Below are 20,471 nucleotides of genomic sequence, written 5' to 3' on the forward strand. Positions count from 1 at the left end.
TTTTCTTACTCTTGAGGGATAACGTCTTTCATGACAACGGGGATCACTCTGCTTGGCAGTTGAGACTTGTGGCTGTGAAAGCAGTTTCAGTTTCTGGGGCCTCCTCTGTGGTGGTTCTAGGAATTATTTCTGAGTCTGCAGGAAGTGGTTCTGATAGCTCTGAAAACCTTTATTCTTCCTTTTCCTCCTTCTAGTTTGTGTGTCTTGATCTTGGAAAGGTGCATTTAGTTCACCGGAGTATTTTCATATTAATCCTTCTATATTGCTCCCTTTATAGTCTGAACTCTCCTTTTGGTTTCCTCATCCACAACATCATCTAAAGAATTCTCTGTTTTCTTATCTCCATTAACTTTGCTTTTTGGCCCTCCATTCATCCAGCTGGGCTTTGATCTTTGCATCTTCTTTTACAAGCAGTTTTTTGTCTCCCACTTGAAGTTCATGCAATAACCTCAATGCGTGCAGAGTAGGTTCTATTTTTTTTATACTCACAAAAGCCAAGTGCTTGCAACTTTCCTGAAACTCCTTGAACTTTCTTCCGGCTTAAAAACCAAGCGATATAACTGGCTGATTAACATATCAGAAACTTTCTCAGATATGTTGCGTAGTAAAACTGTTGCTGTCAAACCTGTGCTTTTGTCACTTTCACACTGCCTCTGAGCAGCATGGTCTTTCCTTGGTCCAATATGCTTTCCAATCAGAGGCACAGAGGTTAGCACCAACACCTGTTTGTCCTCTGGGCAACGGTTCATGGTATTTAGCAATTGTGGCATCATCTAGTACCTTTCTTAATCGCCAAACTGACAATGCTCAGCCAATCTCTTCAATTCAGCCACATATGCTGAAATAGACTCCTCTTCTTTTTCATTCCGTTGATGAAACCTAAAGCATTCTGCAATCAACAACGACTTTTGTTCTAAGTGTTCCTGCATTTCTCTGACAATATCAGCAAAGCTCATTTCTGCTGGTTTGGTTGGAACAGTCAAACTTCAAATCCAACGAACTCAGCAAAATTAGTACTTGTTTCTCATTGGCTATTTCAGTTGCTTCAAAACACGGTTCCAATAGCTCAGTATGCATGAGCCAATTACCCGTTGTGTAATCAAACTTATCAATCTTTAAGATATAGCCAGCCATTTCTGATTTTTTTAAATGATTATTATTACCTGGTACTCCCTTTTTGAGAACCCTGAATTCTTCTGTTTAAGGCCATCTTTTTCAACTCGAATGTGTCTTCCCTTTTGAAGAATGGGCTGCACTGCTTTTTGTTTAAAACTCAACCATCTCTGGATGTGATGGGCTGTGCTGTTTTTTAATTGCCCCTCCTCTCGCTGCACTTTTTTTTAGTTCGAACGTCTCTCTGCACTTGAATGGGTCGGTGGCCATCTCGGGTCAATTTCTGAAGAAAACTTGTTGCCAATGTTATGTTTTGTAATTTCAACACATTAAACTAATTAAAGGGAAGACACAGGAGTCCGGGAATGTGAGACTAACTTTCAGTCTATTTTAAGCAAGACCCGCACATGTAACATGGTATCGTGATGACCTACGCAATTCATGTATTTATACATAAAATCTGTAATATCAAGAAACAAGAACACGGAGGTGGCTCTGCATTCCCAGTCTGGAAGCGCAGAGTCTAGCACAATGGGGGCACTGGAAGTCCGTTGTTGTAATAATTGTGGCTGCTGTTCTGTGATGGCGCTCACAGTTTTCTGACAGTTTTTGGCAGCGCCAGTCTTCAAAACTGGTGTCGGCTTCGTAGCGCAGGGCTCGCTGGCAGGTTCTGTCAGCAGCCGCAGCTTCTAGTTCCCTTGGCTGGATGTCACAGTAGCGTAGGGTTTCCTTCACAGTGTCTCTGTAGCGCTTGCGTGGTCAACCTTAAGGTCTCTTTCCGGTCTCCAGTTCACCATAGAGCAGCTGGCGAGGCATAGGGTGGTCGTCCATTCTGATGACGTGTTCCGCCCACCACATCTGGGCTCTGATGATCAGGGACTCAACGCTGGTAGACTCCGCGCGATCCGAGACTTCCAGGCTGGAGACACGGTCTTGCCAAGGATGGAGCGCGTGTGAGATTTCTCCAGTTGTTTGATGTGTCATTGGTACAGAGCCCAGGTCTCACATCCATATAGGAGAGAAGGGATGACCACAGCTCTGTAGACTTTCAGCCTTGGGGAGATGCGGACGTTGTGTCGATTGAGCACTCTGGTACGCAGCCTCCCCAGTGCCTGGCTGGCCTTGCTGATCCTGGAGTCAATTTCTCTGTCCAAAGACCCATCACTCAAGATCATGCCTCCCAAGTATTTGAAGCTGTTTACATTGTCAGCTGGATGTGATCAACAGTGATTTTTGGTTCTATGGGGTTGGTGTTTGGTACGGGCTGGTGAAGTACTTCAGTCTTGTTCAGGCTGACAGTCAGGCCAAAGGACGTAGTAGCGTCTGAGAATTTGTTCAGCATCAACTGTAGATCACTGTTCTTGTGTGCCAGGAGTGCCATCAGCAAAGAGGGTTTCTTGAATGACTGTATGGAGGCACTTCGTCCATGCGTTTAAGTGGCGAAGGTCAAAGAGAGAGCCGTCCAATCGGTACCTGATGTACACTCCCTCCTTCAGACCTTGGACAGCAAGTGAAGAACAGATTGAACAGGACTGGGGCTAGTACACAGCCCTGCTTCACCCCATTGGAATGGCAAATGCAGCTGATGTATCACCACTGGAAAGGATCTGTCCAGCCATTCTGTCGTGGAGCAGCTGAACCATCTTCACAAATTTCCTCGGGCATCCGTAACGTCTCAGGATGATCTAGAGGGCCTCCCTGTTTACACTGTCAAATGCCTTTGTCAGGTCAGTGAAGACAGAAAAGAGGCTTATTCTGCTCGATGCACTTCTCACGGCAAGTATCATGTCTGTTGTACTCCGTTCCGGCCAAAAGCCACACTGCGCCTCCGGGAGGTACCTTTCCGAGACTGTGACAAGTCTGTTCAGGAGAATGCGGGCAAAAGTCTTGCCTGCGATGGACAGCAGTGAGATACCCTTGTAGTTTCCGAAGTCTGATTTGCTTCCCTTGTTTTTGTAGAGAGCCACGATGAGGGCATCACGGAAGTTGTCAGGCATCTCCTCTGTGATCCAGATGTCTTCCAGGATGTCTTGGAACGCCCGTAAGGCATTTGGGCCTAATGCTTTGTAGATCTCGGCAAGAATGCCATCCTGCCCTGTTGCTTTATTGGAGTTCATCTGCGAGATCGCTTTCTCAATCTCGTCAGTAGAGGGCAGCAGGTCTAGGTCATCCAGGACTGGCTGCTGAGGGATCTGCTGTAAGACATCAGGATCAGCTGTGGACGGCCTATTGAGTAGGTTGGAAAAGTGTTCAGCCCAGTGGTTTTGCAGTCCTTCCTGGTCTTTGATCAGGCTCAACCCGTCAGATGACAGCAAGGGGGAGCATCCTGATTTAGAAGGACCATAAACTGACTTTATGGTGCTGAAGAACTCTCTGGTGGCATGCATATCTGCATAGCGTTCCACCTGCTCAGCCTTTATCTGCCACCACTTGTCCTGCATTTCTCGCAGTTCCGCCTGTACTTTGGACTGCAGGTGTTTAAACTTGTCTTTCTTTGAGACAGATGAGGGGTTATTCTGCCAGTCTGCATAGGCCTTGTTCTTGGCCTGAAGGGCTGCTGAGATAGTCTTGTGGTTTTCATCAAACCAGTCTTGATCCACTCGGGTTTTCAGTCCGAGTACAGTTGTTGCAGTCTGCGTGATGACATCTTTGAACTGTGTCCACTTTTCAGAACAGGTTCCACAAGTGTTGAATTGCCGGAGAGTTTTTCACTGAATACATCTCAAAAACGTTGGACTTGACCTGGGTCTTGCAGTCTGCCGATGTTGAATGACACTCTGACAGTCTTTGGTTGCTTACAAAGCAAAGGGGCTATGTGCAGGTTGAGGACGGACCGAACCAGCCTGTGATCTGTCTAACACTCAGCACCTCGCATGTCCCGGGTGATGGTGTCATCTTGAAGGTCATGCTGGCATACTGTGACATAGTCGAGTAGGTGCCAGTGTTTGGACCTGGGATGCATCCAGGTTGTTTTGTACGTGTTTGCAAGTCTGAACATCGTGTTAGTGATGCACAGGTTGTGCTCGGCACGCTTGCTCAGAAGCAGCAGGCCGTTACTGTTTAGTTTTCCCACCCCATGTCTCCCAAGGACTCCGTCCCAGTTGTCGCTGTCTGTCTCCACCCTAGCGTTGAAGTCGCCCAAGATGATGAGTTTGTCGCTGGCGGTTGTCCGAATAGTCTGGTCCAGGTCCTCGTAGAAACTTTCCATGTCTTCATCTGGACTCACGAGAGTTGTTGCATAGACACTGACAATGGTGATATGCCAGGACTTGCTGAGAGGAGAGCGGAACTTCATGATAGGTTCATTTATTCCAGTGGGTAGAGTAGGGATGTTCTTCAGCAGAGCAGTTTTGATTGCAAAAACCTACTCTGTTGATCCTGTCATCAGTCTGTGGTTTCCCTTTCCAAAAGAACGTATATCCACTCACTGCTTCCTGTAATGAACCCTCGTCTGCAAGCCTGGTCTCGTTGAGTGCAGCGATGTCAATGCGATAACAGTGAAGTTCGGCCGCTGTGAGTGCTGTTCGTCTTTCAGGCCTTGCCACCTTGTCTCTGTCCAGCAAGATGCGGACGTTCCAGGCTCCAAAGATGAGTTTTCTTTGATTGGTTTTTCTTGATGGATGTCGACCGCTAAGGAGATGATCCACCAGCCGCCGTTAGCTAGCCAGATGTTGTAGGGCAGGCAATGTTTAGGGTACCTTTTCTAACCCCCTCCCTCATGCGAGGGTGGGCAGTGCTGTCCTAAAAAGGGCTGCCCGGTCACCCTGGATGCTGCCGGACATCTCTGCTGCCCCGGGTACAGAGACGAACGACCAGTGGTCCAAAGGCCGCCTACGTGCAGTGGTCACCTCCACCTGTTGCTTCGCCACTCCCCCATCGCCGCAGGGCTTGACGAGTTGAGTTTGGACGAGATGAATTGCACAGCAGAAACCCGTGCGTGGTGGAGTTTTAAGTGGAACAGCCGTTGCACAGGGGCAATCCCACTCTCTCGGCAGAAGAGACCTTGATCCAGTGGCACGGACAACCGTTACGGCTGGAGACCTCTTCTGCTGCAGTGGATGACCAGGATGTCTAAGTGTCTTGTTGTGCTCTTAGTGCTCCACAACGCCTGCTGGGCCTGCCTTCTTGACCGTTGGACCATTAATCGGTCTCCTTCACTCAATCTGCCAGGGCCAGACTTCACACTCTGGGATAGACAGATCCCCTACCTCACCGAGGGTCGAAGACCCGTCGGCTACCCTCACCTGGTTTGGACCGTCTGCCGAGACGGTTTACCAGGGTGTGACTGCTGCGTGTGTTACAGCTACTTGGAGACACAGGTGAGAGCTGAGCACTAGGTGGGGACCAAAGGTGGACGAGCTGCCCTGAAAAGGGGACCTCTTCTCTCACTACCATTCAACCCTTCCAGATGAAGCAAAGGTTCACGTGCACCTCTGCCAACCTTGTCTACTGTATTTGGTGCTCCTGATGTAACCTCCTCTACATTGGTGAGAGAATGCACAGACTAGATGACAGTTTCACAGAGTACCAACACTCAGTGTGTATTTGCTATCCCACACTTCCAAATGCATGCCATTTCAGTTGATCTTCTCATTCCCTCAATGACCTGTCCATCCTCAGCCTTCTCTACTGCCAGGGTGAGACCCATTGCAAACTAGAGGACCACTGCCTGGGGAGTCTATGACTCAATAGCATGAAGATTGTTTTCCAATTTTAGATAACACTTCCTCTTGTGGGTTATTTACATTCCCCACACCTCTGTACTTTCAATTCTACACTAATCCTCTCATTTGTTCCCTTTCCACCAAACACTCCAATCGGCCATCACCCATCTTTATTCCCTTCCCCCTCCTGGTTCCATTGAGTTACTACCTGCAGTTTACCCACAGCCCACTCCTCCACCAATATGGTGACTGTTCCAGTTGTTACATGCACAACACGCTGGAGGAACTCAGCAGGTCGGGCAGCATCCGTGGAAACGATCAGTCAACGTTTTGGGCCAAGACCCTTCATCAGGACTGAAAAGAGAGAGGGGGCAGGGGCCCTATTAAGAAGGTGGGGGGAGGGCGGGAAGGAGAAGGCTGGTAGGTGCCAGGTGAAAAACCAGTAAGGGGAAAGATCAAGGGGTGGGGGTGGGGAAGCAGGGAGGAGATAGGCAAGAAAGGTGAAGAAGGAATAGGGGAAAGCACAATGGGTAGTAGAAGGAGGCGGAACCATGAGGGAGGTGATAGGCAGCTGGGGGAGGTGGCAGAGTGAAACTGGGATGGGGGAAGGGAGGGGGAGGGAAATACCGGAAGTTGGAAAATTCAGTGTTTGTCCCAAGGGGCTGGAGACTACCCAGACGGTATATGAGGTGTTGCTCCTCCAACCTGAGTTTGGCCTCAGCATCTGCAGAGTATTTGGTGCCCCAGCGTCTGCAGAGTACTTTGTGTTTACGATTCGCTACTCCGTTGTGAAGTCTCTTCAAGGTATGCCTACCCTGAAGAAGTTTAAATAGACAATAGATAATAGGTGCAGGAGTAGGCCATTCGTCCCTTCTAGCCAGCACCGCCATTCACTGTGATCATGGCTGATCATCCACAATCAGGATCCAGTTCCTGCCTTATCCCCATAACCTTTGATTCCGCTATCTTTAAGAGCTCTATCCATCTCTTTCTTGAAAGCATCCAGAGACTTGGCCTCCACAGCCTTCTGGGGCAGAGCATTCCATATATCCACCACTCTCTGGGTGAAAAAGTTTTTCCTCAAGTCCGTTCTAAATGGCCTACCCCTTACTCTTAAACTGTGGCCCCTGGTTCTGGACTCACCCATCAGTGGGAACATGCTTCCTGCCTCCAGCGTGTCCAATCCCTTAATAATCTTATACGTTTCAATAAGATCCCCTCTCAGCCTTCTAAATTCATAGAAACATAGAAAATAGGTGCAGGAGTAGGCCATTCGGCCCTTCGAGCCTGCACCGCCATTCAGTATGATCATGGCTGATCATCCAGCTCAGAGCCCTGTACGAGCCTTCCCTCCGTACCCCCCGATCCCGTTAGCCACAAGGGCCATATCTAACTCCCTCTTAAATATAGCCAATGAACTGGCCTCAACTGTTTCCTGTGGCAAAGAATTCCACAGATTCACCACTCTCTGTGTGAAGAAGTTTTTCCTCATCTCGGTCCTAAAAGGCTTCCCCTTTATCCACAAACTGTGACCCCTCATTCTGGACTTCGCCAACATCGGGAACAATCTTCCTGCATCTAGCCTGTCCAATCCCTTTAGGATTTTATACATTTCAATAAGATCCCCCCTCAATCTTCTAAATTCCAGAGAGTATAAGCCTAGCCGATCCAGTCTTTCATCATATGAAAGTCCTGCCACCCCAGGAATCAATCTGGTGAACCTTCTTTGTACTCCTTCTATGGCAAGGATATCTTTCCTCAGATTAGGGGACCAAAACTGCACACAATACTCCAGGTGTGGTTTCACCAAGGCCTTGTACAACTGCAGTAGTACCTCCCTGCTTCTGTACTCGAATCCTCTTGCTATGAATGCCAGCATACCATTCACATTTTTCACTGCCTGCTGTACCTGCATGCCCACTTTCAATGACTGGTGTATAATGACACCCAGGTCTCATTGCACCTCCGCTTTTCCTAATCGGCCACCATTCAAATAATAATCCTGTTTTCCTGTTTTTGCCACCAAAGTGGATAACCTCACATTTATCCATATTAAATTGCATCTGCCATGAATTTGCCCACTCACCTGCATCCTCTTAGCATCCTCCTCACAGCTAACACTGCCGCCCAGCTTCGTGTCATCCGCAAACTTGGAGATGCTGCATTTAATTCCCTCATCCAAGTCATTAATATATATTGTAAACAACTGGGGTCCCAGCACTGAGCCTTGCGGTACCCCACTAGTCACTGCCTGCCATTCTGAAAAGGTCCTGTTTATTCCCACTCTTTGCTTCCTGTCTGCCAACCAATTCTCTATCCACATCAATGCCTTACCCCCAATACCGTGTGCTTTAAGTTTGTACACTAATCTCCTGTGTGGGACCTTGTCAAAAGCCTTTTGAAAATCCAAATATACCACATCCACTGGTTCTCCCCTATCCACTCTACTAGTTACATCCTCAAAAAATTCTATGAGATTCGTCAGACATGATTTTCCTTTCACAAATCCATGCTGACTTTGTCCGATGATTCCACCGCTTTCCAAATGTGCTGTTATCACATCTTTGATAACTGACTCCAGCAGTTTCCCCACCACCGACGTTAGGCTAACCGGTCTATAATTCCCCGGTTTCTCTCTCCCTCTTTTTTTAAAAAGTGGGGTTACATTCGCCACCCTCCAATCCTCAGGAACTAGTCCAGAATCTAAAGAGTATACAAGCCCAGTCGCTCCAATCTTTCGACATATGACAGTCCCAGTCTTGATCTTCCCCTTACTGGTTTTTCACCTGGTACCTGCCAGCCTTCTCCTTCCCACCCTCCCCCCACCTTCTTTATAGGGCCCCTGCTCCTCCCTCTTCAGTCCTGATGAAGGGTCTCGGCCCGAAACGTTGAGTGTCCGTTACCACGGATGCTGACCGACTTGCTGAGTTCCTCCAGCATGTTGTGCGTGTTGCTTTGACCCCAGTATCTGCAGAGTATTTTGTGTTCCAGTTGCTGTTCACCTCTCCCCTAATGGTTCCCATTCTCAGCTCCTTGGCTTATCAGATAGCAGCATTGTCATAGAGTTGTTAGAGGATGGGAAATGCCATTCAGCTCATACCTATCCGTGCCAACCAAGAAGTGTAATCAAGCTAATCCCATTTCCCAGCACTTGGCCTCTGTCCCTCCAATCTCATGTCATTCATGTACCCCTTTACGTAATTCTTAACTATATCTGATGTAGTTGCCTCAACCACCTCTTCTGACAGCTGATTCCATCTGTCTACAACCTACTGTATTTTTTTTACTGCCCCGTTACTCCAGTCCAAACTACAGCCATGTGGTTTTCTGCACAAAGGTTTTCTTTAAACTTTCCCCCGATGGAGTGAAGCCTCTCTCCATCCCTTCTTGATATGGCTACGTGAAAGTGCAGTCAAGCTGACTAATTTAAGCCTCTAATTTATTTGTATCCTATTTTTGTCCTGTGGAGCTTCTTAACACATGACTGTGATTAAACTACTGGGAGTAAAACATTTTGTACTTTCTCTCTAAAAATGGCATCTACAAAAGAATAGCATTGAATATTCTACAAGGATAATATTTAAACTTAGAGGACACAATTCTTGCCTTTCTGAAGAAAAACAGATTAATGTTTCTCTGGATATCATGTTGATATTATACTAAAGTCCTTAAAGGACATGTATGCTCTTGATCCAGACGAGGTCTTTAGCCCTTAATGTTAATTGTTTTTATGTTCACAGGGAGCTCTCTGATGTGGATTGTGATGGAGCTTTAACACTGTATGAGTTCTGCGCTGCCTTTCACCTCATTGTAGCCAGGAAGAATGGCTATTCACTGCCGGCCACACTTCCTGAAACCCTGTTGCCTGAATATCTACAAAGGAATGAAGGTGAGAAGAATATGAAAGGTGATTCCAGTGGGGAGCCATATTTTAAGAAGTGCGGGAGAGAGAAGTCATGCACAAAATCTATTTGGAGGAGTTAGTGTTGCAGTGTTGGTCTCCCCTGATGACTGCAGTAAAGCATGATGCAATTATTCCATCAAACTTGGTGGAGGCAAATTAAACTCATGTATGCAGCACACCAATAGAATGAAATTTGCCACATTTATCTGCAGGCTGATTGTCTAATCCTCTATAATTAAGGTATGAGCAGAAGCATAGCAGTTTTTATTTTGTCACATTTATGTTACCGAACCTAACACTGGCAAATGGGATTGCTGTAGATGGGCAAAAAACTCATGATGGATGTGTTTGTTGTACAACTCCAACTTCATGAGGGAGACTTCAAAGATCTATAGTAGCTTTTGGTAATAGAGAAAGGATTGGCAGTAATCCGGACTGTTGAAATACTCAATTGTTCCTCATTCAACAGGGTTAATAATTGTATTTTTTCATTTTGATTTGAGAAGGTGGAAGTTTATCCCAATTTTTCTTCCTTAGTGAGAAATGCTGTATTTCTCACTGACAAGCTGTTATTTTAATTTAATTCCATTCTTTTGAATTTTTTCCACTCCTACTCATACAGGAGTTCCCAACCTTGGGATCCACAGACCCCTTGCTTACTTTGAAACATAGAGATATGGAAAACCTACAGCACAATACAGGCCCTTCGGCCCACAATGTTGTGCCACACATGTACTTACTTAGAAGTTACTGAAGGTTACCCATAGCCCTCTATTTTTCTAAACTCCATGTACCTATCCAAGAATCTCTTAAAAGACCCAGTTGTATCCGTCTCCACCACCATCACTGGCAGCCCATTCCATGCACTCACCACTTTCTGCGTTTTAAAAAAAATTTACCCCGATATCTCCTTTGTACCTACTTCCAAGCACCTTAAAACTGTGCCCTCTCATGTTAGCCATTTCAGCCCTGGGAAAAAGCCTCTGACTATCCATATGATCAATGCCTCTCATCATCTTATACACCTCTATCAGGTCACCTCTCATCCTCCGTTGCTCCAAGGAGAAAAGGCCAAGTTCACTCAACCAAGGCCAAGATCACTCAACCCTTAATGGGATTGGTCCATGGCATAAAATAGGTTGGAAACACCTGCTCTAAATGAAGGTGATTTTCGAACATAGAACAATAGAGCACATGGTCCATGATTTTGTGCTAACCTTTTAATCAACTCTAGGATTAAGGCACCATAGTAGCGTAGTGATTAGTACAATGCTATTACAGCTCAGGATGTCGGAGTTCGATTCCAGTGGCATCCTCTGTAAGGAGTTTGTAGGTTCCTCCCCGTGAGTACGTGGGCTTTAATTGGGAGCTCAGGTCTCCTCCCACATTCCAAAGATGTACCGGTTAATAGGCTAATTGGTCATTGTAAACTGTCCTGTGATTAGGGTAGGGTTAAATGGGTGGGTTGCTGGGCAGTGGGGCTTGTTAGGTCAGAAGGGCTCTTCTGTGCTCTTTCCCTAAATAAATAAAGATGAATCTAACCCTTCCCTGCCCCATAACCCTCCATTTCGACGACCCACCTTGCTCCTCCTGGGCTTTACTACAGCTACCAGAAAAAAACTGGACACCACATATGGACTCGGAAGTTGACAGGCCAAAACAGCACAAACACTACACCGATGGAGCGCCCGATAAACCCCAGCTTGCCCCTGTGGTTCCCAGACCAGGACGTCCTCCATGTGGTCCAAGCATGACCTCTCACCAAGATCTGAGACAGCTTTGCCATGGTCCATCAATGTGGCCATGAGCTGGAGGAATGGCTGGACAAAAACCAATTAGAAGTGTGAAGAGAAAACACCTGCCAAACGAAACAACAACCCATTTTCCTTTCAAAAAAAAAATCTGCTACTGACATCCCCCTATACTTTCCTCCAATCACCTTCAAATTATGTCCCCTTATAATAGCCATTTCTTCCTCTAGAAAAAATCTTGGGCTGTCCATTCTGATTATCTGGTACATCTCCACCAAGTCAATCTTATGCTCCTTCATTCCAAAGTTCCAGCTAGCTCAACCTATCCTCACAAACCACACTCTCTGATCCAGGCAGTGTTCTGGTAAATCTTCGCTGCACCCTCTCTAAAGCTTCCATATCCTTTCTATAATGAGACAACAATACTGAACACAATACTCCAAGTGCAGTCTAACCAGAGTTTTATAGAGGTGAAACATTACCTCATAGATCTTGAACTCAGTCCCCCAACAAATGAAAGCCAACACAATATATGTCTTAATCACCATGTCAACTTGTACAGCAACTTTGAGGGATCTATGGTCATCAACCCCATAGATTAATGATCTATTTTATCATTCCTGTAACTCCCCCCACCCTTCACATCCAGCTGCCCCAATCTCCTCATCCATCCAATGTTTCTTCACAAATGCAATCTGAAGATCTGATATTACCAACATAAAGTTAGTGTCTTAATTGATTAGCAAAGCCACTCTGTACTGGTGGTGAACATTGGAGAAAGTGGTTAAGTTCTTGGACTAGTAGTCTAGAGGTCTGGACAAACAATGCAAGAATTGAACTAAATAGGAATTTTAAAAATATATGCCCTAATTTTCATAACCTAGATACTATTGGATTGTCCTTTTAAAAAGAAAGTATGTGTTTGGGGATGGAAGAATACTATCCTTACCTGGTCCAGCTTGTATGTGACTTCAGATTCCTGTCTATGTGGCAGACTCTTAACTGCCCTCTGAAATGGTCCAATAGGTTACACACTTAAAGGCAATTACGGACGGGTAATAAATGCCAGTTTAGACGGTCACCTTCCAAGAGCAAGTAAATAAAGCAGCAATGCTTCATACTTTCACTGCAAGCTTACCAGGTATCCAAGAGATTAGTTGGTCAGTGTGTTGAAAACAAGCTGCACAATGAAAGCAATTCCACTCTCAAAGTACAAATGGCATTATTTCTGCTTCTTTGACAAAATCAGAGATTTCAGCCTTTTAGTGTTAGGAATAAGTAGGTGACGTTTCGAATCTGTTTATAAACAACCCAGAAAATCCAACTTCTGTCTCAAATGTTCCAGACCTGTTGTACTTTATCTAGAATGAGATGGACATGAATGAACTTGACTTCAAGTTGGAATTTGACTTCAGGGCTATCATGCTATTTTAGCATCAATGAGACTAGAAAGAAAAAGGTTCACAACAATAGAAAACAGCAATACAACTGCAGATTTCACTGAGTTCTTTCTAATATGGTTTTATAAATGTGCCAAACTGAATAACCTTCTCCATCTTGATTGCATTGATATTCTTGTCTGTTGGTGGTGTGTTTTCATTAACTTACAATGGTGGTGTTTCTATTTTAGTACCTCCAGCTTTGATGCACAAAGATATATGTTTGTGTTCCCATGGCAACTTGGCAATTGAAGTTCAACCAGTACAACAGCAATGGGCAAACTGGAGCCACAGTGAGGTGAGACTGCAGAAGTGATTGACATTTCATTGCTACTCTTGGAAAATTAATGACTGTTGTTTCATTTGTTAGAACCACTATAAATGTTTCAAATAAATGTTTCAAAATATCATAGAAAGCAGAAGAAAGGGTTTGGATCTGTTTTATCATATCCATGTGCCAAAACTTAATTGCAGTGAGTAACATCCAGCTAATAAATGCTATTCCCTTATAACACTTGCAAAGCAGAGATGATTGATTACTCTGAGGACAGCTGTTGGTTTCAAGAAATATTCCTTTAAAAATTACAGTTTTTGGATGCTTTGGGTTTAGATGTATCTACACCCCCGATCTTTAAAGATGAATAAATTAACACAGAAATTTGTCATTTTACTCTAAACAGTTATGCAAATATGTAATAAAATATTAAATCTTGGAAGGTACAAGGGCTTTAAAATTGATTAGTTCTTTCTAATATGTAACCATCTTCACAGCATTGTAAATACATTGCCTTATCTGTGCATTTTATATCCCATAAACAACAATAACCAAAAATACTTTTAGATTGAGGTTATGAGAGACATTTTGAAAAGGGGATATGTCTTTCAGATTTTGATCAGTATTAATACTCAAGATATAGTATTTTCAGTATATATTACCAGGGAAACCTCATCTGGTCTTCAGATGATGGATCTGGGAGACTTCCGGTAGCGCTCATGGAGTGAAGTCGCATTCTTGACTCGCTCCATTACCTCTGAGTTTTTTTTCTCTATGGTCAGCTATACTTTAATTAACCATTAAGGCATCAACTCTTACAATACTTTGAATTAAACTGAATTCTCCGACAACTGGATGGAACTTAGATCTGCTATGTCTAAGAACGAGAAAGACGGCAAGGATGGTAAACCTCCGGTTAAACCGAAAGCTACGGATCTCCCCCCGACTGAATCACCGGTGACTTTGAAAGCGATAGCGGAGTTAATTCAGAGGGAAATTCCAACCTCTGTTAGGGAGATGATTCGTGCGGAAATTGCAGGCCCTGTTAAAGACCTGATTCATACGGAAATCTCAACTAATTTCCAGAAAATTGCCGGTTTAATTGATAAGATGCAAACATGTATTGCGGAACATCAGTCGGCTATATCTGATCTTCAAAAATTCGCGCAACAAAGTGAGCTTAAGATGGGGAAAATCGAAGAAACAATTAATGTAATGAAGAAGAAACTTGACTTTTTGACTTTTAAAAACTCTGACTTGGAATCTAGAATGCGACGGCAGAATTTACGAATGATTGGCGTGAGGGAAGCCGCTGAAGGTAACAACCCCATGAAATATTTCTCCCAACTTTTAAAAGATGCATTCCCTACTGTATTTCCTGACCAACCACCGCTACTGGATCGTGTTCACAGAATCCCATCATACTCGTCTAGGTCAGATAGACCTAGGCATGTTATTTTACGTTTTCATTACTTTCAAGACAAGGAGAGACTGTTTCGATTTGCTCGATCTAAAGGTTTCATTGATTTTTCGGATCTTAAGTTCCGATTCGTGGAAGATTTCAGTAAACCAATCTGGGACCAACGGGTCCGTTACAGATCCGTGATGTCGGAATTCTATAAGAGGGATTTAAGACCAGCGCTGCTGTACCCTGCACGTCTAAGGATTCGCATGTCAGATGGAGCCCTTCGTTTTTTTGATTCTCCATCGGATGCCCAGAGTTATCTGGATCAACTTTCATCTCCAACATCTTAATTGCTTTCTTTTTAATTTTCTCCGTCGATCGGAGGCTGTGAATTGGTTGGTTTTAACTTTTCTGTGCCCTATTTGGGCAGAAAAGTTTACTTTCGATTTCTTAATATGGCTACTAAACTTTCTTTTTAACTGCGTCATTTCTTTCTTTTCCCAGGGGATTCTGGGTGGTTACTTCCTTTTTGTCATCTTACGTATTTCCTGTGCGGCCTTAAATTTTGTAGTTTTTGTTTAAATTTTATTCTGTTTTGCTTTTTATAATCACTTTATGTTAATAATCCTATTTTTTTTGTTGCTGTGTCTATTCATGAGTTTGAGGTTTATTGTGGTTTTTTTTTTAATATATATTTTCCGGCTTTTGTTCTGTTCTGTGTGTATTCTAATTGAGCTAACTTTTTTTTACTTATTTTTTTATTGTTTTACAATTAGCTGATCCTTTTCATATTTATACCTTTTTTTTAGGGAGCGTATACCGGAAGTCATGGGGGTAGTTTTAGCGCTTGCTTCTTTCTGGCGGGTCTGCTTTAGATTTTGCCTTGGGGTGTTGGGCTGGGGGGTGGCGGGTGGGGCTTCACGTTTTAGTTTGTTTTTCTTTGGGCTATATACATTATTGAAGTACTGGTTGCGTCCTTTTCCCCGGTATCTTTTGTATGTTCTGTTCCCTCTCCGGGTTTGTGGGTCGCGCCTATTGTCAATCCTCCCTGTTGTGGGTTGACTTTAGGATTTATGGAGTCTATTATTAATTTTGTCTCCTGGAATACTAATGGTCTTAATCATCCTATTAAAAGAAAAAAAGTTTTTAAAGTGTTCCGGAGACTTAAAGCACAAATTTTATTTTTACAAGAGACCCATGTACGGAGGGGGGACAGACTACGTTTTTTCAAATTCTGGAAGGGACAACAATTTCATTCGAACTCCAATGCTAAGATTCGAGGCGTCTCTATTTTTATAGATTCCTCAGTTACTTTTATACAACAGGATATTATCTCTGATCCGAATGGTAGATTTTTATTGGTTAGTGGTTTACTATTTAATAAAAAAGTAGTTTTGGTTAATGTTTATGCTCCTAATATGGATTGTCCGGAATTTTATAAATCATTGTTTGATCAGTTTCCGAATTTGAACGAGTTTTCATTGATTTGGGGCGGAGATCTTAATACCTGTTTATCTCCAGCTTTGGACCGTTCAGCTCCTTCATGGACTTTACCTAATAAATCTGCAAATTTGATTAATTTTTTCCTTACTGATTCTGGGTCGACGGATATTTGGCGTTTTCTGCATCCTCAGGAAAAAGATTTTTCCTTTTTTTCACATGTTCATCATTCCTATTCAAGAATTGATTATTTTTTTATTGATTCTCGTCTCATTCCTTCAGTGATTAAATGTGATTATGATTCTATAACCATTTCGGATCATGCTCCACTTAAGCTTTCTATTAAAATTATGGCCAATATACCAAACAATAGACAATGGCGTTTTAATTCGCTGTTGCTTCAGGACTCGGACTTTGTTAATTTTATGAGTGAACAGATTGAGCTTTTTTTTATAATTAACCATACAGAAGATATTTCGGTTAACACTCTTTGGGACACTTTTAAAGCCTATATTCGGGGTCAGATTATTTCGTATTCCGTTGCTTTGAGGAAGAAACAGAAGCAGGAGGAGATGGCAATTGTGGACAAGATTAAAGAAATTGATAAGAAATATGTTAAGGCTCCTTCTGAGGAGCTATACAAACAAAGAACTGAACTTCAAATGGAACACAGTTTACTACTCTCGTCCTCGATTGTAAACCAATTAAAGAAAACAAGAAGTGATTTTTATGTTCACAGTGATAAAATTGGCAAGCTGCTGGCTAATCAATTGAAATCTAATTATGTTAAATCTCAAATCAATCAGATTTATAACCAAAATGATCGATTGATATTGGATCATGTGGGGATTAATCAAACCTTTTGTGATTTTTATTCTTCTTTATATCAATCAGAGTCTCCTCGAGATTCTAAATATATGAATGATTTTCTAGATAAGTTAGACTTTCCTCAGATTTCACAGGATATGTCTTCTTTATTAGATACTTCCATTACAATGGATGAGATTAAGAATGTTATTTTTTCTATGAATCTGGGGAAAGCTCCTGGCCCTGATGGGTTTACCGTTGAATTTTATAAATGTTTTGCTTCTTTATTGATTCCCTGGCTCTATAAGGTTTTTGAGGCTTCTTTGAAACTTGGTAAACTTCCGGAATCTTTTAATAGAGCATCAATTTCTTTAATACTAAAGAAGGATAAAGACCCTGCTCAATGTGCATCTTATAGACCAATATCTTTATTAAATGTTGATTCTAAAGTCTTTTCTAAGTTATTAGCAAATAGACTAGAAAAAGTACTTCCTTCTATTATTTCGGAAGACCAAACGGGTTTTATTAAAGGTCGTTACTCTTTTTATAATATTCGTACATTGTTAAATATCGTTTATACTCCCTCACAAAATGTTCCTGAGTGTGTTATTTCTTTAGATGCCGAGAAAGCTTTTGATAGAGTAGAATGGCCTTATTTATTTAAGGTGCTTGAAATGTTTAATTTTAGCCTGAAATTTATATCCTGGATTAAACTGTTATATCACTCCCCTGTAGCCTCGGTTCGTACTAACTCTTTAAACTCACCTTTTTTTCCTCTCTTTCGTGGTACTCGACAAGGCTGTCCTCTTAGTCCCCTATTATTTGATATTGCATTAGAACCTCTTGCAATTGCTATTCGAGAATCTTCAAATATTACTGGGATAACTCGGGGATTAAAGTCCCATAAAATTATCACTCTATGCTGATGATTTACTTTTATATATTTCTAATCCTGAGAGATCTATTCCTGCTGTTTTAGAGTTATTAGCACAATTTGGTCTTTTCTCAGGTTATAAATTAAATCTTAGTAAGAGTGAACTTTTTCCGATTAATAAACATCTTCCCTTATATTATAAATTTCCATTTAAATTGATTAATAATTACCTTTCATATCTTGGGATTAAAATTACTTGTAAACATAAAGATTTATTTAAGACTAACTTTTTACCATTAATAGACCATATTACTCAACTTTCATCTAAATGGTTTCCTTTATATTTAACTTTGATTGGTCGTATTAATGCAGTTAAGATGTTTTTTTTGCCAAAATTTTTATATGTGTTTCAGGCATTACCAATTTTCGTTCCTAAATCTTTTTTTGATAAAGTCGACTCTAAAATTTCTTCATTTATTTGGCAGAATAAGAATCCGAGACTGGGTAAAATACATTTACAGAAAGCTAAGAGAGATGGAGGTTTAGCATTACCTAACTTTAGATTTTATTATTGGGCTATTAATATTCGACATATGAAATTTTGGTTACTTGACCGGGATATACTATCTATTCCTAAATGGGTAGCATTGGAATTACAATCTGTTCAGGGTTATACACTTGGTTCTATTTTAGGTTCATCTCTTCCTTTTGATTCGAAACGCCTTAAGCAGGTCTCTAACCCGATCGTTAAATATGCTTTGCGTATTTGGTTTCAATTCAGAAAATTTTTTGATCTTAATCAATTCGGGTTAGCGATTCCTATTTTAGGTAACATATTTTTTCCTCCCTCTTTTACGGATCGCGCTTTTCAAACTTGGAAGACTAAGGGTATTTTACGGTTTTTGGATTTATTTTTAGATGGTTCCCTTATGTCTTTTGAACAATTATCTAATAAATATAACCTATCAAGAATACATTTTTTTAGATATTTACAAGTTAGAAATTTTCTAAGTACTATACTTCCTTCCTTTCCAATGCTTCCTCCTATATATATTTTAGATTCGATAATTAACCTTAATCCATGTCAGAAAGGTGCATCGGCTATGATTTATAATATTATTATGAAACTCAGGAAAGCTCCATTTGATAAGATTAGGGTAGATTGGGAACAGGAATTGGGGCTTACCATTTCTGTGGATGATTGGGGGCAGATTTTACAATTAGTTAATACTTCCTCTATTTGTGCTAAACATTCCCTAATTCAATTTAAAGTGGTGCATAGAGCACATATGTCCAAAGATAAGTTAGCGCGTTTTTACTCGCATATTAATCCTTTCTGTGATAGATGTTCGGGGCAGATAGCCTCTTTAACTCATATGTTTTGGTCTTGCCCTACTTTGGAAACTTTTTGGAGAGATATTTTCAATATTATTTCTAAAGTATTAAATATAGATATCTCTCCTCACCCTATTACTGCTATCTTTGGACTACCTAAAATTTCTAGTAATCTTTCCCCTTCAGCCCGTAGAATGATTGCATTTCTTACTTTAATGGCGAAAAGATGTATTTTACAACATTGGAAAGAGCTTAATGCTCCAACTACCTTTTTTTGGTTTTCTCAGACGATTTTATGTTTGAATCTGGAGAAAATTAGAAGTAACCTTCATGATTCTTCATTTAAATTTGAACAGATTTGGGGACCTTTTATTCGATATTTTCATTTAATGTAATATTTACCCTTCTTGTTTTTTTTTCACTGTTTTAATGGAGGTCGGGATTGAGGACGTGATTTTAAGTTTAACTCTGTTTGGTTTCAAGTTAGCCCATTGCTTTGCTTTGCTTTTAGTTAGTTGCACGGTGGGTTTTTTTTTGGGGGGTTTTTTTTTCTTTTTTTCTATTGATATATATAAAATCTAGTATACTATTATGTTATTTTGGTTTCTTATGCTTAAATTACATTGTTTGTAGTATTTTCTTTTTGGTATTGTTATCTTTTGGAATTTTATTATACTTTAACATTGTATTAATGTTTATATGGCTTACCTTTTTTGTATACTTACTCAATAAAAAGATTTAAAAAGAAAGATGATGGATCTGATTTTGATGTGTTCCCTTTAAGACACCAGATGTGATATCAGTTTCATCTGAAAGTCAACCATACCTAGTAGTGCAGTGTCTTCCAGTACCAGACTGTAATATCTTCCTAGCACAGGGGTTCCCAACCTTTTTGTTATACCATGGACCCGTACCATTAACCGAGGGCCTGGTGGACCCCAGGTTGGAAACCCCTGACCTAGATGATCTTTTCAAGCTTTTGGAATGTGATTTAGACCTACAGCCTCTCGTCAGAGAATTGTACAGAATAGGAACAGAATCTTTGGCCCACTGTGTCTAAGTCAACCTTATTGTCCATCTATACCAATCCTATTTGACCACGTTATTAATGTATCCTGCTAATGTTCCTATTTAGTGTCTGTCTAAATGCCTCTTAAATGTAGTGGCTGTATCTGATTCCACTATCTCTTCTGACAGCGAGATATCTATCACTCTCTGTGTAAAAGAAACTTCGTTCTGATACTCCAAGGCCCCTTGTCCTCACTTTAAAACTAAGCCCTCTTATTTTGATACCACTACCATGGGAAAAAGATTCTTGATTATCTACCCTGTCTATGCCTCTCCTTTGCTACATGGATAACAAGTTCAACCTGTCTAATCTGTCTTCATGAGTAAAGTCCTCCAATCCAGACAACATCCTGGTTAATCTCCTTTGCACTTTCTCAAGCATGATCCCATTATTCCT

General features: G+C 41.8%; 1 protein-coding gene across 3 annotated transcripts in view; it reads left to right on the forward strand.

Moving 5' to 3' along the window:
• The window catches only part of reps2 (RALBP1 associated Eps domain containing 2), a 240,108-nt gene that overhangs the window by 156,009 nt on the left and 63,628 nt on the right, over positions 1-20,471 (forward strand). For all 3 annotated transcript variants that reach the window (XM_063051049.1, XM_063051048.1, XM_063051050.1), the window contains 2 exons: positions 9,518-9,666; positions 13,063-13,169. In XM_063051049.1, the coding sequence (XP_062907119.1) occupies positions 9,518-9,666; positions 13,063-13,169 (256 nt within the window). The remainder of the gene's footprint in view (positions 1-9,517; positions 9,667-13,062; positions 13,170-20,471) is intronic.

Source organism: Mobula hypostoma, chromosome 6, assembly GCF_963921235.1.
Source record: "Mobula hypostoma chromosome 6, sMobHyp1.1, whole genome shotgun sequence".
Classification (NCBI taxonomy): domain Eukaryota; kingdom Metazoa; phylum Chordata; class Chondrichthyes; order Myliobatiformes; family Myliobatidae; genus Mobula; species Mobula hypostoma.